Source organism: Lampetra fluviatilis, chromosome 28 (assembly GCF_964198595.1).
Source record: "Lampetra fluviatilis chromosome 28, kcLamFluv1.1, whole genome shotgun sequence".
NCBI lineage: Eukaryota > Metazoa > Chordata > Hyperoartia > Petromyzontiformes > Petromyzontidae > Lampetra > Lampetra fluviatilis.
The window spans coordinates 13,108,740-13,129,020 of NC_136302.1; the positions used below are offsets into that span (position 1 = coordinate 13,108,740).

A 20,281-nucleotide genomic window follows, 5' to 3' on the forward strand; every position below is an offset into this window, starting at 1 on the left:
CCTGTGGGGCAAAACGCGACTCGGCATCTTGCCCGCGAGCAGCATTAGTCTACCGGGGGGGTGGGGGGGGCGACAATTGCCATGCGTGACCCCAGTCGAGCAGTTGTTGATGTTTGCCCGGCGCTCGGCTCACTTGAACTGGCAGAAGATGTCGGCGTACTCGGGCGGGATGCCCGAGGCCTGCAGCACCGTCACGCGAAACGTGAAGGTGCTGCCCAGCGCCAGGTGCTCGCCGGCGCACTCCGCCAGCGCGCCACGTAGCACCCGGGCGGGGCTGCCCAGCTCACTGCCCGACTCTGAAAGCAAACGTCGTTTTATTGTTCGTTATTATTGTTCTTGTTGGAAATGCCATTGTGTAAGAGTTGGCACATTTGACTTCATCGTATCCAACACGTCTCTGATCAATGTGGAGGAGTTGACCAAATAACCTACAGGGTTCCCTCTCTAGCGGAGGCCAGTTCACTGGCAGTGACATGAGTGAGCAATTGCAGGTTCGTGCCTTTACCTTTATTTAGTGTTATTATTATTATTATTGCAAAAGTGACCAACGTGGCAGTTAGTTTGTACGCTTCTTTGTATCATGAGTGAAGCTTCAAAGTTACACCCCAAGCCAGTCAATTCCATATTTCTATGGCATAAACAGTTATTTTTGTAGGACATCCGCTGCTGACGCTGGGTGCACAAATGTGACGTCACGGTGCGAGTGCACACTGCCGACCGGACTGGCTGCTGGCGACGTTGTTGTTGTTGTTTTCCTCCTCGTCCAGGGAGTCGGTGTCCATCGGGGGACCCTGCCCCTCCACCACACGCAGCTCCTCCTGCGAGGCGCCCACCTCCACCGGCAGCTCCTCCTGCAGGAAGGCCTCGCGGTCGCCCTGACGGCGGCAGAAATCACAACGTGACGTTTCCAGTGCACGTAGAGGAGCCGGGGCGAGATCCCAAGAGACCAGGAAAGAGTCACTTGCAAGAGCGACTGAACTGGGTCACCAACACGACAGCTCAAAGAGTAGCTGGTCTAAACGACAAAATGGCCACACGTTCACTTCTTTGAGCTTGTGATCTTTTGTACATGCAATGTTGCACAATTTTGCGTGTTGTTATATCTGGGTTTTTTTCCACCTGCACTCATGTTTCTGTTGTGATGGGTTTACTCATCAGATACAGATGTGGATTATTGTCATCTCTCACACCACCACCGCCACTGTATTTTTGTACACGGTAACGCTGTGCCAGGAAAGCAGCATGGGTGTTTGCGCGAGGACCTTCCAACAGCACAAGCACACAAACACATTTCTCGCATCTTGATGCCACAGGAGACTAGAGACCTCGGGCACTTAAGAACAGGTCGAGTGCTTTATTACAAGGCTCCTTCTTCTCTGCTGACTGGCGTCTCCACATACATCACAAGTAACCCATGGCAGCCATCGTAAAATGGCTCTTTAGCTTTGGACACAATAAAAGGGTGGACTTGAATATCCGCTGTATCGAAATGAAAATAAACATTGTCTGGCATTGATTTCGGGTAGATGATATGTAATAAGGATCGGTCTCAAGAACACGGGGCGATCATTTATCTCATGGGCTGAGCTATGGTCCTGGCGGTGGCAATATCCTGTTGTTGTGTATGTCTTTGATTAACAGGCAGCCCGGTCTGTCAGGGGCTTTGAGTGTCATTGCTTGTGATAAATGTTTGATGCGACGAGACGCAATGTCAAAATCACTTTGCTAGGATGTCCGATTAAGGCCGGGGGTTTGGACAAAAATAATTTGAGCTTCACCTTTTTCAGGACAAAGAAAAGGGTACAGTAATATTTTAACATATGAAGTTATGAATAAATTCATAAGAGAATATAAAATTGGATGAGCAATTTCTTTGCTTTATGAACATTTGGCTTTTGACATTGAGGGTCAGATTCAAACAATACATGTAAATAATGACAATAAATATTCTTAGCATTTCAGTTATTGTTTTATGTACAGGAATGGACTCTATTCGGCAAAGCACTCACAAATTGCATTTATAGAGCATCTCCACGTGGGCTGCATCCCCAGGGAATGTACACGGCTGGGGGACACGTGCATAAGCGAGACGCGTAACAAATGGGTATTGTTTATTTAGGAAATGCATCTCTGCCCCGTGGGGGAATATCACAAAGATGATGGTATGCAAGTAACAAAGTAATAGAAAGAGGCAGTAATAGTCTGCAGAGGGAAGGAAGATCTGCAGCATGGACCTGACCAGAGTGAGGGGCCTGACCAGAGTGAGGAACTCTGTCATGGAATTCCAGAGTACGGGGGCACCGCAGAGACGGAGCGACCACGAATGAGGATTGTCCCAATCCTGCATTCCCACGTTGCGTCTGCAATGCGAGGAGCGCAGCACGCGGTCCCCGTATTTGCTTAGCACCCGTGCCCAAGATCTCTGCCCCTACCCTTCACCGGCAGGGACCGCAGCCTTTGCCAAAACAAAGACGCGCAAAATTGCAAGGCATGCCCCTCGCGTGCATTCGCACCGCCCGGCTTGCCACGGGAGCTAGCCAGCGTTCACGTGCGTCGGAGGGTGGCCGCCTCCACTCTGCGTTGCCGCGGAGCGGCCCACAGGAAACGCAGCCCCTCGGTTTGCTCCCCACGGACTGCCATTAGGCCTAAAAGCTTCCCGGCTGCCCCTGGTAATCAGATTGACTTCATGAATTTAAAATGAACAACAGTAGTGCGCCTGTGCAATGAAAATTGATATTTTAAAATAAATAATTAAATACCCCTGATTCATAAAGGCAGCTTTAAATTACACTTCAATTTTTTGGTGTCAAAGAAGTAAATATACATCCAGGTGAATTAATGTGCAGCATATTAGGAGGATGACAGTGTGCAGTCTTGGACCATTAATTGTGCAGAGAATCCACCCCTCCTCCTTTGCACGTGACCTTTATTTTGGTCATTTATCTACAGCCCAATTCTGCAACCTTCATTATTTGGCAAATCGTTCCATAATATGCTGTCGTGTAATCCTATTGGTCATTGTAATGACTATATCTATAGGGTATTCATAGCAGATAATATAAATGAACCAATAAACGAGACGTTAGGAATCGATTCTTGAACGAAACTGTGGCCCTGCAAGGTGCCAATGCACGAGGTCTGTGGCGGGTGAATCGCTGCACACAAACCACCAGGCCCGGCGCCTCTCGGCTATGGGGGGCAGTAGAGCAGTAGAGCTGTTGTGTGCGCCACCACGACAACAATAAATCGCAAAGGAGTGCGACCTTGGGTGGTCCCCAAGGGACAGCTGCTGGTGCATGGGGCCCGGCTTGGCACCCATCAGCGCTGGCCCTGCACCGCCGCAAGGGAAGGACCTCACGGAGACGCCGCTCAATGCGTCGCCGATCTCACCTTGCGGAAATATTGGTCGTCAAACGATATCTTGGCCGTGCCCGACTGCCGCACACCGGAGCCGTAATCTGGAGCTTCGTCGTCCGCTGCCAAAACAAAAATCCACACTGAGCCCGACCATTCCAATGTGTTGACCAAATCCAGCTTTAGACGGAGTTTGTTGGATAAGTAGCCACATAGGCAGAATGAAGAGGTAATTTGGCCTCCTCCATCAAATTAGATAGATTTAGAAACCGCTTGGCTGAAACACACAAAGTGTCAAAGCAGTTTCCTGCGCAAATGAGCAATGGGGCAGTGCTCATCTCCTGTTTACAGTACAGGCTCAAGGCTCCCCATTGTGCAGGGGCAACAAAAACAGATTCTCATAATCAAATCCTCAGCATGACTTGTGACAATTCGTCAAATCACAGTGAATTGTTACACGACTATTATTAAGCATTGACAAGTAATATTGTGTATAATCACAGGACTGAGGGTAAATTGAAATAATTAATAATGTCCAGCCCTCTGCCCATTCACTGCTGGATGAAGGTCTCTCCACACGGTGTAGAACATCGGGGCTGTTTCACTATACTTCACCACACCGGTCAGTGCCAGGTGGTGAAAGGAGAAGGCGGGCCCAGGACCAGTTTAGAAATGACTCGACCACCGGCTGCAGCCGTGACCGGGAATCGTACTCGGGTTGCTGCATTCGTCACGCAGTGCACTCATTGCCGAGTCGCTCCTCTAACTAAACTAAACTTCGTGGATCGTGGCTCCTGAGAAAGCAAGTTTGTGAAGCTCATTAAGTTGTGATTCAATTCCTAAAACCGCTCCCCTAAAATGCACTGCAACAGCCATAACATATTCCGAAATGATTCTGCACACACGCACGATAAATGCGGCACTAAATTGCATAAACGGCTCATTAAAAGTAATCAGAGGCCCATAAAAGAAAATAGGTTTCAAGGCCATTACTTATGCATCTCATTAAAGAAGTCACCAAGCCGCACATTTTAAATTTTCACATTAACATGATGTTATTTTCACCCCATGGGTGAGGGCGCAAGGCTGAAGGTTCTGTGCAGATCATGCCAATTAGGAAATTTCAGACAAATGAAAGCTGTGCTGAAAAAAAATTCGTAGTTGTACAGTTTGACGCAATTTATCCGTAACAGTGCCAGAGCATTTACATCCAAGGGGCAGGACCACGCTGACAAACCATCAGATCCCAGCCACATGACGCTCACACGTGGAGGTTATAATGTCAATGCCTGCTCTATATAAACCAGGCACAATCACCCCGTGGGGCTCCAAGTTACACAGGTTGTATGCATGTTGGTTACCATTAAGGCAATTTAAAAGATTCACATCACCGAGTCAACTAACCCATCTGCAGGACGGTGTGCAGGCTGCACGTCGAGACATTTATTGTGAATTTGCTTTAGATGGTGGTGATGACGAGGACGAGGGAACCAATGATGGTGATAACGATTGTAATGGCAGTGGTGATGCTGACGATGGCAATAATGGTGATGACAGCGATGATGAACACGACTGAGATGATGAAAGCGATGACATCGGTGACGATGCCACTAACAATGAAAGTGACGACAGTAACGATCGACGATGGGACTGGATCTTCCCGAAGATGGCAGAGATGAGGACGATGCCGGGGACGCAAGAGGAGGCGGCGGGCCCCACCTGTGATAGCCTGCACGGCGACGCGCAGGAACCCCTTCACCTCCCCGCGCTCGTTAGCCACGGCGGCGGTGTGCACCAGCGGCACGGGGTAAAGCAGGTTGCTCAGGTACACGAACGCCCTGAGGGGGTGGATGCAGCGGGAGGTGGGGCGGACAGACGGAGGGCATAGGGGTCAGGACCAGCGGGTAGAAGCAGGTGGTACACCAGGCATTGGGGTGATGATAGGGGCAGCAGCGGATCACCAATTTAGCGAGCGCCGCGTCACCCACACAACAAATGCCCTTTTGTTCAGTTAATACATTTTTGTTCAAATTATGGTAATTAAGAAAGTAATAATCATGAGTAGGTACATTAAAACAACTAAGCAAAATGGGAAATGGCAGTCAAAAAGTAAACACAATAAATTTACGTTGCCAAATTATTATTATTATTCACCATCATAAGCACATTTTGTATTAACGCCAATCATACGGTTACCACCAAGAAGGAAGGCGCTGCTATGCTTGACAGACGAAGTCTGCACGAGTCTCACAGGAAAACGCGATGTCGCTATGCGTAATCGCAATTGAGTCATTTGCGGGTAAATTAAAAAATTGGTAAAAATGCGGACCGTGACGACGGCAAACGAAATTAATCCACAAGAGGAATGAGCATGGCATTTGGTGTGCAAAAAAACAAATGAAACAAAGCGGCCATGAAGATGAGGGTCAAACAACCGGAGGAGGGACCGGCCACAATCCACGGGAGCTCGGCATTCACGGCAAATGGAATTGTGCGACTCCACTGTGAGAACGCACGCAGGCGCCGGTGCGTGACAAAGCGCCCTTGGTTGAATTTCGATTTAAAGCTTTCGTGACTGCAGGGATTCATCTTCTTGGTTCTTTCGGTAAAGTCACCTGAGGATGGCTGCTTGCGTTGTGGCCGAAACGTCGTGAGAATTATTTTATTATGTTTTATTTTTATTATTTTATTATTTCCCTTCTACATGACTTTACCGAAAGAACCAATAAGACGCCCTTGGTTGGCTAAACAAAGTGTGGTGGAATGGATGGGGCCATCAACAACAAACAAAATATGAAAATCAACTGAAAAAAATTATAAAAGACAAAAGTCACAGTCAACAAAAAAAACACTTTATTTTTTATCAAATGTAAACGAACCAAAGACACAAAATAAAACTCAAACAGAAAATGTGTTTTATTTACAATGATTGAACTTAAAAACGAACACATGAATTGGATAATAATGTAATGGATTAAATTATCCCTTAGCAAGATGTATAAACACCTAAACATGTTTTTTTATAATTAATAAAATGAAGTGCTTTAAGTATTTCTTTAAAAAATTGTGAAAAAATTGGCATTTCCCCATTTTTGGCAGAAAAATAAGCAGGCTGTGATGTTACCCAAAAAGGAGTAGAAACTGCCTCTCCCAATGACACGTTTTATCGAGGAACGAGCAGCATCGCCCCACTGCTCACTCAGCCGAGAGCGGCATTGCGACGTGGCGACACAAGTTTGGCGATTCACCGCCGTCGATGGAGACATCGATCACTGGACAAGAGCAACCGCAAGCGGCAACAAGTGCAGCTGAGCGCGTGACCGCGACCTAGACGGGAGGCGCGGAGGGAGCACGGAGTGAGTGCGGCCGGAGGCCCACGGACCTCCCGAGGAGGCTGAACCACGGCGATCGGTCGTAGAACGGGTCGAGCTCCCCGTGCAGCAGGCCCGAGCCGGCGGCCCCCGACGGCCCGTCGAGCGGCCCGTCGTCCAGCGAGCTGGCCTCCGAGCCCGTCGTCTCGTCGTCCACGAACGCCTCGTCGTCCAACAGCTCCAGCGCCTCCTCGTCTTCGTCGTCGTCGATCCTGCGGCCGCGAGCGTCCCCGTCGCAGTCGGAGCTGCCGCGGCCGGCGCGGCCGGCGCGACCGGCGCCGCGGCCGCCACCGCCGCCCTCCTGCTCGTCGGCTAGCTCCGTGATGTCGGACTCCCCGCCCAGCGAGAAGGTGGGCGACGGCGTGAGGTCGGCCAGCCGCTCGCTCACACACGTGCTGAAGAGCGGCGAACTGGCGTCACCGTTTCATTCATTTCGAGCGGGGAGAGGGTGTCGTGTTTTTGTTTTTATAATAATTTGTGTTATATTTTTGTAATTAATTAAGATTTGATAATGAATATGTTTGTGATTTTTTTTGGTAAAAGCAATTTTTAAAATGTTTTTGTAATTAGTTAATTAGCACATTCATTTCATTTTGTGGATTTTGTGATTTTATAGTACAGTGCAAAGGGAAGAGTGGGGGGCATGGAAGGAGGGAGCGGTGTGAGTTTGGAGGTGTCGGGGCAGTGGTGGGGGGGTGAAGGAGGGGAATGAAAGGGAATCAGTGTGAAAATAGTGGCCTAAACGAGAAGCAGCAACAGGGAGTGTCATCGCTCACACAGGTTTAGACGCACACAGAAACGCAGGCGCCACCGCGTGCTTCAACAGCGGCCCGCTCGGTGCACTGGAATCCTTGTTGCCCGCGAAACACCGAGGCACTATCGGAGCGCGTCTGTGACGGACTCTGTGGCCGGCGTTGATGCAACGTTGATGCAACCCTGGCCGTGAAACACCGAGCTGGCCAGACCAATGGGGAGCAGACCTCTTTCCGTACAACATTGCAAAGCGGTGCGGAATTGGAGAACGCAATAGTTATGGCGGCCCAGTGGACCAAATCGTCAGAGGCAATCGCTTTTGTACGTAGAACCCATGCAAATGTTTTGAATCAAACCCAAGCACACATGGGGGGTCACACGAGGCCAACTACAACCTCTGGCAGAGACAGAGCCAGCACAGGAGCCAGCTGCACCACCGACAGCACTTGTCCCCGTCACCGCACCGCGACGCCCGACTCGCACGCCAGAAGCGTCGGTTCCTCGCGACGGCGCTCCGGGGAGCAGCAACCACAGGAGGCGTGAGCGTGGGGGGGGGGGGGTACAGCAGTAGCAGCAGCACGGGGCTCTCACCTGCCGACAAGCCGGAACCAGGGAAAGCGGTCGTAGAAGGGGTCGTGGCCCGTCATGCCGGGTTCCCCGTCCTCGGACGCGTTGGACGATATCTCCCCGGCGCGGTCGTACATCTCCCGCATCGTGCCCAGCCGCTGCCTGCCAACGCCAGTACGATGTGAACATCTCCGACATTGATTTAAATTGATATTGTTTACCCAGAAAAGCCACACAGTCCTTTTAAAGGGAGATTTTTGCCCATTACTAGTTTCATTGTATGTTTGTTTAGCCGTGGTAAACCCAAATGAAACCCATGCAGAAAAGGGAGAGAATATGCAAACACCTCAAAAAAAGGTGCTCATGGGAGGAACTAAACCCAGATCCTCATTGCTTAGAGGCACGGGTGTCACCACTGCGCCTCTGCATCGGGCGAGCGACACCTCTACACCCACCCCGACCTAGCCTTCACGACCGGGTGAACCATTATGATTTGGGGTCTCGTTTTTATTTTTCAAGTTATTCTACATCATGTGGGTTTTTTAATTTGCCTAAACGTAAGATTTTCATGCCATTTGCAGACAATTTGCACACATGACGAACCTGGCTGAGTAACTACACGCAGTGCCCCTAGGCGCCTGTAAAGGAGCACTACCGACTGAGCAGGGAGACGATCGTTTGACTTTCAAAACTATCCGAAACAAACACGAGGAGCTAAACACACAAGTCACTTTCTGACTTCCTAGATTTTATTCGGACTTCCTGCATTCTCTCCTGAAGATGCTTGGCACCTTTTCAAGTGAAACGTCGCGGATCTAATCGCCAAGTGCGGCTGTGAGAAACGTTCTTCACCTTATCATCGTGAGCTGAAACAATCATCAATGGCGCGTTAAACGCTTCTACACCACGTGACCATTTCACCTTTCTCTTTTCGGCCTGGCCTCGCATGGCCTGGCCTCACGTGGTCTATCATGGCCTGGCAAGGCGTGCCCACTCGCCGGAGCTTGTCGAGGCTCCAGTAGTGCGTCGCTCCGTTCTTCAAGTCCTGCACCTCCACGGCCACCACGGTGCGGGGGAATGGGCGGTCGCCGGTGTCGTCGCGGTCACGCTGGCGCGCCGCCTCCGGAGACAGCAGCTCGGAGGGCAGTGGCGAGTAGGCCGTGTCGGTCAGCAGCACGAACTGGAACTGCACCTGCACATGCGGTGCGCAGCAGCATGGACGCGCTCACTACTCGGACGTGACGCGGCTTTCACACGCGACGCTGTCCTGGCAGTGACGCGATGGACGGTGCAGCAAAGACTTTGTAACGATTGTAACACCGTGCGGTGTTAATTAGTGCTATGCTTGTTTACTCAGGGAAACCTCACCGAGTCTCAAGACTCTTTTTAAGGAGGTTCCTGCTCAGATAATCGCAACAGGGGGCGGCGATTACGATTGCCTTTTAAGTAAATTTGTGAGTGATTTTCATGAATGTGGCAAATTTTGGCCGCTGACGCTGGCAGTGTCATATTCTTCTTTGAATTACCTCACAGGATCTTTAACGTCCACTGTAACCACAGAGTACATTGATTTAAGATTAATACACCCGCAGTGTGCATCTCAGCGGTCTGCCGGATATGAACCACAAAGGTCTGGCAAACGAATGCCCACTTGCCGGCCGGGTGCCCAGTCACCTTGTGCTGCACAGGGACAGCAGCCACTGGGGTGCCCTTTCTAACGTTTGAGATGAGACGTCACGCAAGTGGCTTATCATGCGTAAAGCACGCCGAGACGCCCTGGCGAAGAGCAGGAGGACGATCAAAAGCCAATCATCCTCGTGGGCATCGTGGGCATCGCGGGCATCGTGGGCATCGCGGGCATCGCGGGCATCGTGGGCATCTCGACGTACCCTCTTCCTCAACTCCACGCTGATGGCGTTGGCCTCCTTGAGGAAGATGGCGTTTCCCCAGAGTTGGTCGCGCAGGGATGTAAACTGGTGGTACTTCCACTTGCGGAAGGCCCACAGCGCCAGGTTGAACTCGCCCTCCGTCCATTGAGCTGCCGACACAATGGGGCCATGGAGGGAAAACGCGCGTACGCACACATACGTCTACATAACAGGCACCGCTGCGGATTTAGAAAGCACACGATCCGCCAACGTTAGAATCCTGCTGCTGTCAAATCTCGGGTGGAGCACCCAGTTCCTCGCTCACTGCACTCGGCAGCATTCAAAGCAGCAGTCAGGGCGATCGATGATCCAGAACTCACCACTTCACTCTAGTCACTCACTTAGCGGCAGGCAGTCAGTCGCCTCCTCATCACTCTTACATCATTACCACTACCCTAGTTACTGTTCCGTGAGCCATCGCTCTACCAGGCTGACTGTCCATACCATGTTAACCACCACACCGCAGGTCACAACAACGCTTACCCACCCACCGACCCACCCACTCACCACACCGCAGATCACAGCACTGCTCTTTCTGCTTCTTCCCTCGCATTGATCCACTTTAGAAATTCACTCCCTTCAACTTTTACCAAGCTCTTATAATAACCTTTCTCCATTCAAAACATGTGTTAATACTTATCTATTACAACTCTGAAAGTGCTTTTTGTTCTGGCTGCCTGACATATTGGGCCTTTGGGCCTGTGGGCCTATGCTCTGTTGAAAAAAATTGGAATGCGGGCACCATATATTCTGGCATTTCCATGCACATACAGACACAAATTCACACAATCAGACATGCACACACAGACTGCTGGGGCAAGTGCTGTTAGTGAGCAAGTATGAAGTCCAGCACGGGCACACCATGGTCGGCTGCCTCTGTCTCCCAGTGCTTTTGTTTACACACCACACCAGGTACTTATTTAAGGCTGAGTTGGCCTTGGGGAGGCCCTGCACTGGTTGAGATATTTGCCACTGTTATGGGCCCTGAGTGATCGCCGGGTTCGCAGTGCAGCACTAATCACCGCTCCCTGTATATGTCCACACACACAAGAAAAAACGATGATTTTATGCGAGTAGCAAATCGTGGCTCCAGTATGAGAAGGAACTAATTAAGCTCACGGTTTCACATTCCAATCAAAATTTTTCAATTGTTTTTAAAAATTCTTTATAAAAGCCTAACTTGGCTTGTTGTTTTCCTGATGAATATTCTCATCAACAGTATTTAATCGTAACCTTCCCTTGTTTATGCAACTGTTTGTCTTGAATTGAATCACGTTTTTATGTTATGCTATTCTATTTTATCTTGCCATTGTAATGATCCCATGCGTTACTTTGAAGCGATTCTCCACTCGAGACGCGATGAAAGAACATCATCATCGTTAATCCATCAGCAGGCTGTACTTGAGTCCTAGAAACCAGACATGGACTAAGGTGCCTCCTCAAACTGGATTAAGGAGCAGACACTGGACTCGGTGATTGTCTGAAAGGTCACGGAAGGCCACGGGCACAAACACAAAGCACGGAGAGGAAAATGTAGCAACTCGGAGGATGAACGTCATTAAAGAGGCACAACCATAAATTCTGTTGCGCCTGGCATATGCAGCCTTGGCTGCTGTGTTGTCCCGAGGGGCCTTGTGCCTACATCTCCTCCCCATTCGCTTGGGCGTGGGAGGAAACGGGAGGCGAGGGTCCGAGTTTGGGGGAAGCAGAGGACGAGCTCCAGAAAAGAGGCGCATGCAGGGATTTACTGGAAACGCTCCGGGAATTGTCGACGGAACAAGGCCCGCGGGAAGCGATTTATGCGCACCTGCACGATGCCAACGGGAAACCGAACACCGCAACACCGTTGTGGGAAAATAATCAAACGACACGCGATTTCTGAGATGTATAAAATCGGGGACGTTAACATATAGCCAACGTGTGAAGCAAACGTAACGATCTGGCCACGTGTCGTTAAGTTCCTCGACCACCCAATGCAGCCAACAAAATTTAAAAGTTGTATGTACACAGCGTTTAACGCACCAGGTAATACTGTCTGGCTGTCACCTGATGAAGCTAGTTGTAATTACTGACGAAACGTCGTACTCAGATTGTAATATTGTGGCTTGGCTATCCTACACACACGTGTGTGCTGCACTAGTAACAAATTGGCACGTTCTCTTTACGTGACAAACCTTACTAATTGGCTGTCGGGTGGTGGCGGGTTTAACGACACATTATTATATTTACGCGATCTAACGCAAAAAACCTGTTTTGCCTCACTACTGAGTTAGCGAACAATTCTCACAACCTAGAATTTGAAATTCAATTATGAATCATAGTATTGGCTGTAATAACCTTTATCTCGCTGAAGCAGAGGGAGGGGAAGACATTTGAAGGGAAAGATGAGAGGAAGCAGGTGCTTGGTTCGTTGTGTAAATCAACTGAACACAATTCCTTTGTTTCCCCAGAAAAGCCTCACCGAGTCTCAGGACACTTTTTTATGGTTCTGCAAAGTTTCACAGTAAATTTGGACAATTGCTCTTTGCCAATTAAGTACTTTTGCAGTGTCATTTTTTTTATATGGACCACTCTTGCAAACACACAATGCCCTACTCTTCTTTGAATGATGTCAAATTGTGAATCAGGCGGTGCATAGTATTACTTTAATATACCTGCAGTAATAATAGCCAGGGCAGCCTGCCAGATTCAAACCGTGAATTTTACCAACAAGCGGCAAATGAGCTACCGCTGGGCCCAGCGCCACCAGGGCGGTGCACCCGGTGAGGCTACCAGAGGAAAGTAACCCGTGGCTTTGCGTCGCACCGCCGCAGAGGGGCGGGCTCACTCACCCTCGTCCTCCGCGTCATCGTCGTCCTCGTCGTCGAGGTGCGGATCCCCGGTCAGGTGCGTGTCCACCTGCCGCTGCAGCGCGAGCAGGCGGTTCTCGTATTCCTGACGCCATCCGTGCAGCGTGCGTACGAAAATACACCACAGGCGTAAAACATCCGCCACGGGCGCCGGGTGGGCGGCACGGAGCGAGAACAGGCGGCGCACGCCACCGCTGCCGTGCATGGGTTCGACCGTCACCGTCATCCGTGCGGCGCGGCCTGCTTGACCTGGCATCGCCACCGTGCTTTTGGCAATGTGGCACTTCCGAGGGAATGACTCACCCCGATGAGCATGGCAAAGCAAATTTGTTGAAGCTCAAATGGCTCTTTTATAGGATTCCATTAGGTGATGTGCCTAACCAGGAAATTAGTTCCAATCTGGGTATCGTTAGCAAAGAACATACGTGTGCATGTGTGTGTGTGTGGCAAGTGATGGCGAACGGAAGGTTTTGGAGCTGTTGCTTGAGTGAGTATGGATGGCGTACACTGTCGGAGAAACCAACACCTGTAGAAATGAACACAATGCGCGCTCGCCTCTCGTGCCTGCTCAATTTATTTAACCCCCAGCTCAACACGCGATGGTGCTCGCAGCGCCACCCTCACTCCCTCCCACGGAGACGACGCACAAACCATGCACGCTGGCACGGGACACGGGTGGACGGGGGGCGGGGAATGGCGGGGGGGGCACGAGTGGATGGGAACGATGCATTGTGGGGGGCAATGGACCCCACATATTTCTCCTTCGTTCCTCTCTTCTTAAGTGTGGGATGGTGACCCTGTAACAGGCCACCAGTGGTGATTCTGTTGAGGGGTCAGGGGGGACGACGTACCCCCAATATTAAGAGCAGCGCTCCCCCATTGCCCCCACCCCCTCCATATTGAGAGGCAATTCCACTGGGTGGCGGCTTGAGGGACACGCAATCTCGAGGTAAAGATCAGTCATCATGGCCAAAGCCACTGATGCCATCGCTTCCTTCCTTCTGTTAGATACCACACCAAATACACATTTTCCCCCTGACCAACTTTATTGAGGGCGATATTGGCACGTAAAATAAAGATTGATTGACCTCCAAGATCGGCTCCCTATACGCGAATAGAGGGGCACCCACTGCCCCCCCACCACCCATATTAGATGCCCCCTGCTGGTGCCTCCCCAGATGAACGCGTCATAGACTCGCCACTGCACGCCACGGCAACACACGGGGAAGACGTGCCACGGGGGGCACCACACAGAGAGGGGGGTTCCAGAAAGTTACGCACGCCGAACACCACAGACCACAGAAAACAACATGAGGATAGTCACGACGCGTGACTACGGTAACCGTGACTACAGCGCCACACAACAGTCCTGGGAGTGTCATAGAGATCTCCTTTGCATTTCCTGGATGATAAAACAAAATCTTTCCGGTCTTGTTTGTTCCATTTTTGTTGTTTATGAAATTTTAAATGTTGCATTTCATTCGCTAACGATCGTGGATAAGGCATTACAAAACACAAAAACTGTGTATCGTCTCCTTTGTTTATAGGTCGGATCCCAAAATGCCTAACGAGTCAAGAGGTTAGTGTTTAATGTTTCCTTCGTGTTCAGACTTACACTCAGCAGTCCGTCTCAACTGGACATCATTCCCGCACCTTGCTGCTCATCGCTGGGCACGATGGTCATCACAAGCCCTGCCTCGCGCGCCCCTTGCCCCCGTGCAAGTGGAGGGGCCGGATCACGCTTTTCCACAATTCATTCCCGACCCCACTCAACCGGTCAACATACCGCGCACACCTAACAATTCCGCTCCTTATGAACCGTAAAGTTTAAATCGGATGTGATTTTCCCAGTGCACCTGGATGGGACAAGGCCTTGATTTGGGAGTGGCAAGGGTGCCCGCTCAGGGCGTTGAGTGGACCGTCCAGGATTTGAGGTCCATTTCGACTCTTGCTTGCACATTCCCCAATACTCTCAAAGCACAATCGCACTAAGCTATAAAAACAAATAACAACCGTCATCTGCAACTCCCGCCGTCAATTCACGCCGCAGAAAAATATTGCAGTCGTTTGCGCATTTATAATTCAGCTCACACTCTGAAATGAAAAGTAAAAAAAAGTAAAACTGTTATGCTCCACCTAGTTAAAATCTAAAATGTGATTTAGCAGCAAATGAAGCTGACAAAAAGCACTACAGCAAAGATTGTCTTCACTCTCAACGCGTTCGCAAGTGCATTCTGTGTCGCCTTTTGCCTGGCACTACCGCTACACAAACCGTCCACAAGGCAGCCCAGCACCCGTCGACCTCACTGCAGCCCTTAGGGAGTTCACGCTCAGTGGCACTATGAACCGAACGATGCGCACGGCTTACAGGAGGCCAACTGTGCTGCGTTTTTATTTACTCGTGTCACCATCCACAGCCAACGCCTCGTGGAAACATGATCAACAATCCACTGCAGCTCATCATAGAGTTGGACAGGATTTGGGGCAATCTGGCTGTATGTACCGTGCATACAAACACACACAATACATGTGTATATACACAATTCACAATCTTGTTCTTGAGGCCAAGCTGTCTATCTCTAAATGGGTCCGTGAATGATATCCCACATGGAGGTGCGGCTCCTTCGGTTGACAAAGTTCAACGAGGTGGCCTGGCCAAGTTCTCGTCTTACAGCGCCCTCCTGCTAAACGGCACAAGGCTTGCCGATCTGCCCTCGCCGCCCGACGACTGCCCACTTGGCACAATGAATCGATGTGCACTGCTACCCATCGGTGAGCCCACCGCTAGCGGCCCCATGGGCCCTCAATGCGTTACGGTCAGAGAGTATAAAGTTATAGTGCATCAGTTTTAGAAACCGTAGATCAGGAAAGGCACATGGATCTTGTGAAACCGAGAAATGTTTGCCAATCCCCAAAATATGTTTGCAACTCAAACTTAAACATTTTTACACAGGTCGAACAATTTATGATAAATATATTTATAATATTTGTTTTAATCAGTATTGTAAAACAACAGTTTCTCAACTGTTTTTCCTTCCTACTCATTTAGTTTTGTCCACTTGTATACCAAGATTGTAAAAATTCCATGAACATGACAGAAGTCTAAGTTCATTGAAAGCATTACCCAGGGCCCTGCTTCCCAGAAAAGCCCCAGCAGCACAGCTTAAAGGGCTCACACCACGGCCCCGAGGCAAGATGAGCCACCCCAGTCTGCACCGACCTCCCAGGAGTAAACCTCAGGGCCGAGGGGGCTGGGCGACGACCACCAAGACCCGGTGCCGAGTAAGGACCCAGGGCAACGTCCGCTCTCCTCCACGAGCGCGGGACAATCCGGGGCAGAGAGCGGCACGTGCTTCCACGAGCGCCAGTGCAGTCGGGGCCACCGCGGCGACGCCAAAACCTGAGAGGTTTTGGCTTCCGTGCATCAGAGGGCGGTTGCTCGTTCGCCAGTGAGCGCCGGGCATTCAAGGCGACCGCGTTGCTCGCCGCGTCTTACGGCGCCGGCGCGGTTGGACCGGCAGAGGTACAGTAAGGCACGCGACGTGCATTGAGGTAGGAGTGTCCCTCCTAGTACCTGTGTACAAGAGACGGCGCGATGCAAACAAAGCAACTCGCCTGCACGTTTCCACTTCAACGAGCATTACCTGGGGTACTTTATAATAAAAAGAAATATGCAGCTGTAAATACTGGTAAACCTACTGTGTTGTGTATTGTGCAAGTCTACGAAATGCTTCTAAGTGACTGCAAATGCATCACTGTCAGCCCAGGCTTGGTGCAGTCGTGTTGTTGTTGTCGTTGTCATCATTGTTCATTTGGCTTTCGCTTATTTTGGCAGCAAACGCTGTGCAGAGCATGCCAGACCCTCCTCCCCATTGTGCAAACAAATATGGCATCCTTCCTGAACATGAACAAAAGCAAAATACTTAAGCTAAATCCAAAACATTTGTCTTGTTCTTGGGCTGTCTCATCTTTTTTCTCCTCCCTCCTCCACATCACCTGCCTTCTCTTCTTCCTCCTCCTGCACCGCCAGATGCTCGTCAACCCCAACGCGGCATCCTAGACGTCCGTTTCACGCGACACCTTCAGGTCTGGCGACGAGTACTGCCGGCGCATGCGCGGCGGCGTGGCGTACGCGCCGTGGGGGACGAACGGCCTCGCGGGGCCCCCGTTGCGAGGGGGGTAGCGCGCCGTCACTGCCGCCGGGGACTCGTTGTCCGACAAGTAGCCACACTCATAGCGGGGGCGGGGCGCGTGCCAGGCCTGCGCGTGATGGTGCTGCTTCTGCTGCTGCTTGTACGGCGGCGGCGGCGGAGGGGGGAAGTGTGGGTTCGAAAAGTCGATGGTGAAATCCCCACTGTTCCAGGAGCGCCGGTGCTGCTGGTGCGAGCGGTTGCTGGTGCGGCCAGAGAAGGAGTTTCTACGCCACGGCACCTGGTTCGGGTGGTGATGCTGGTGCTGCGGTAAGTTCGGCTGGTGCGGCACCAAGTTCTGGTACGGGTTGAAGGGCCTCTCCAACTGGTTGTAACCGTAGCCCCCTCTCGGGTGGATGTGGCTCTGGTGGGGCTGGTGGTGCTGGTAGCCCCGGTGGTAGGGGCGCCAGGCCTGCTGGTGGAACTGCTGATGCCTCTGCTGGCCGTGTGGCCGCTCCGCCGGCGGGTCCGCCGCATCGCCCCCCTCCTCCTTGGTGCCATCCTCAGTTTCTTTCTCGTCCTCATTCTCCTTCTCCGTTGTTTTGCCATAGCCTTTCTCTTCCATCCCCGCGGTCCACGACCGCCGTTGCTGGTGGCCGCTCCGGAACGGGAAGCGCAGCTTGTGGTTGTAGGGCGGGATGAAGCGGCCGTGCATCACGTAGTCCGGGGCGCCGCTCACGCTGCCGCTGCCGCTGCTGCTGCCGCTGCCACTGCCGGCGGTGGTCACCGGCCCGGTACTGCTCTGTCCCTGCTGCGCGCGCCGCAGTTTCTTCGCAATCTGCTGTTGCTGCAGGTTCTGCAGACGTTGCTGCTCCTGCTGCAGCCACCGCAGGCGGCCCCGTCTGAAGCCCGGGTCCTCTTCCATGAGCTTCACGATCCTCTCCTCGCGGCTCAGGCTGTCCTCACCGTCCTTCCCGTCGCCGTCATTTCCCTTCTCGTCCTCGACGGCCCCTAGGATCAGCTTGGCAATTTTCATGAGCTCCCGCTCCACCTTCTGCACGCCGTCGTCGTCGTCTTGCGCGCCGTCATCATCACCCCGGTCGTTATCGTCGTCTTCATCCCCGACGTCCCCGTTCTCGGACGGGTCCAGGCCGGGCAGCACCTTCTCCATCTTGATCATGCGGTCCCTCAGCCGCCGGATCTCCTCGTCCTTCATGTTGTTCTGCTGCTTCACCTCCTGCAGGATGTCCGACAGCTTCGTGATGTGCACCTTCAGGTCGTCCACGTCGCCCGGTGGGCGCACCACGCCGCCATTACCGCCGCCGGGCACGGCCACGCCGCCCGTGCCGGGCTCGGGGTCCTCGATCTTGTCGTCGCTGACGCCGACGGTGTCCCAGACGTCGCGGGCGACGGCGCGCCACGTGTCCTTCTCGTTGGGGTCCTTCTTGCCGTACATCCGGCAGAGCTCCTTCATCTTGACGATGGCCATGGCCTCGATCTCCTGGCGCGTGTGCCGGAAGTCGTTGAGCGCCACCTCGTAGCAGATCTCCTTGACCGCCTGGATCTTGAGGTCGGACATGGTGACCCACTTGGGGTCCTTGGAGATGCGGCGCCGCTGCGGGATCTGGTAGACGCGGAGCGGCTCGCGCCGCTTGCCGCTGCTGGGGAGGCCGCACTTGCGCACGATGGTCTGCAGCTTGCTGGCCGGGAGCTTCTCGCGCAAGGACGTGATGAGGCGCCAGCTCTCCTCGCACGAGCGCTTGTCGGAGTCGTCTCCGCTGTCAGAGTCTCCGTCCTTGCGGCGCACGGAGTCGCGCGCGGGGCGTTACGTCCGTTGGGCATCACGTTTAAATCGTTTGGAGGGTTCGCAATTGTTTTTGTTTCCGTGTTTTTACGTCATAATAAATTATGTTTATAGGACGGTTTTTGTTTGAGAGAGGGCCATATGGTGGTAGAGGGGGATGAAATGGCCCACCACCGACACCACAACACACACACAAAAAGAAAATTAAGTCAAAGAAATAACAAATTATAAGAAACAAAAAAACTATCACAAACAAAATCACACACGCACCAAACATAATTTGAGATTTTGAATAATAATAATAACAATTCCGTTTGTGCCACAAAGGGTAAATTAAATGACTCAATAAAAACTTAAATGAGTGATGGCCATATCCCAGAGCGATCTAAACGATCGGCAGGCTCAACGCAGGTGTGCGAGACGACCGTGTGGGGCGTGAGTGAGATCGGCGGTGAGACTGTTAGAGAGACGGTGGAGAGGAGGAGAGGCAGCTGCCACAGGATGTGAGCGAAGGTTGCAGCCGGCAACAGGAAGATTCGCCGCGGCAGTAACGTTCGTGACACTGGGCGGCAGCCACCACCCCCGCCCCCGCCAAGAGCAGGGCACAGCGCTGGCAGCGAGAACGTTAGTTTTGTTATTGTGCAGTGCGCGGCAGGAGACACGGAAGTGTGAGTGGGGAAACATTTATTATGAAAATTAAAACAAACAACCCAAGGCATGGCCGGGCTCAGGCCTGGCTGTGAGCCGAGTGAGCCGGCTCGGAGCAATGCTTAACTCGAGTCGGCTCTGAGCATGGTACGAGCCACGCTCAGGAATCCCCCGAGTTGAACCATGCCTGAGCAGCTTTACTCAAGCATCTTGGGAAGCAACTGAGCGGTTTGAGTCCGAGCATTAAGAAGCTGAGCCAGAGCCGAGCCGCAAGTCAGAATGCGACCCTTAGTGCCCATCATTTTAACAACTTAATCGAAGCAAACAAGTGATAATCATGGCCGAGTGACGAAGAGTACATCATTTTTTCCTTGCTTTTACAAATGAGCAGCATGACTTGTTTCCATGGTTACATATGCTCTGTTCACTTTCACAACACGCACATCACATGGCGTGTAAAATGCTCTCATCGTTTAGAGATTTTAATTAAAGTGTGTTCAAAGGCAATGTTGCCTCTGCAGAAACGATTTTGAATGCACATCTAGTTTACGCACAGTGTGCACAGTAATAAGATACCAATTTAACACATTTTGTACGTCGTATCAAATGCTAAAACTGCTAAGTTTACTGGTATTCTTGCTATTAAGCTTGTTTATCCAGGAATTTCAAGAGTTTTTTGAAGGTTTCTATGTGTAATACCATTTAAGTAATTTGTAGGTACTTTTTCAGCATTGGGATGTTTGACCGCTACCAGTTACACTGTATGATTTTAGCTATGGGATGAAACCAGAGAACGTAGAGGAAACCCATGCAGAGCAGGGAGTCAAACCCATGCAGAGCAGGGAGTCAAACCCATGAAGAGCAGGGAGTCAAACCC

At 51.5% G+C, this 20,281-nt stretch overlaps 1 protein-coding gene across 13 annotated transcripts in view; it reads right to left on the reverse strand.

Moving 5' to 3' along the window:
* The window catches only part of KIF1B (kinesin family member 1B), a 109,869-nt gene that overhangs the window by 18,792 nt on the left and 70,796 nt on the right, over nucleotides 1-20,281 (reverse strand). For 5 of the 13 annotated variants that reach the window (XM_078869805.1, XM_078869802.1, XM_078869808.1 and 2 more), the window contains 9 exons: nucleotides 12,805-12,907; nucleotides 9,935-10,083; nucleotides 9,044-9,237; nucleotides 8,070-8,207; nucleotides 6,737-7,135; nucleotides 5,074-5,192; nucleotides 3,391-3,476; nucleotides 719-875; nucleotides 134-296 (listed from right to left, as the gene is read on the reverse strand). In XM_078869805.1, coding sequence (XP_078725931.1) covers nucleotides 134-296; nucleotides 719-875; nucleotides 3,391-3,476; nucleotides 5,074-5,192; nucleotides 6,737-7,135; nucleotides 8,070-8,207; nucleotides 9,044-9,237; nucleotides 9,935-10,083; nucleotides 12,805-12,907 — 1,508 coding nt within the window. Of the gene's footprint in view, nucleotides 1-133; nucleotides 297-718; nucleotides 876-3,390; nucleotides 3,477-5,073; nucleotides 5,193-6,736; nucleotides 7,136-8,069; nucleotides 8,208-9,039; nucleotides 9,238-9,934; nucleotides 10,084-12,804; nucleotides 12,908-16,485; nucleotides 18,748-20,281 lie in introns of those variants that run through there. The other 8 variants (XM_078869813.1, XM_078869803.1, XM_078869814.1 and 5 more) reach the window with 6 other exon arrangements.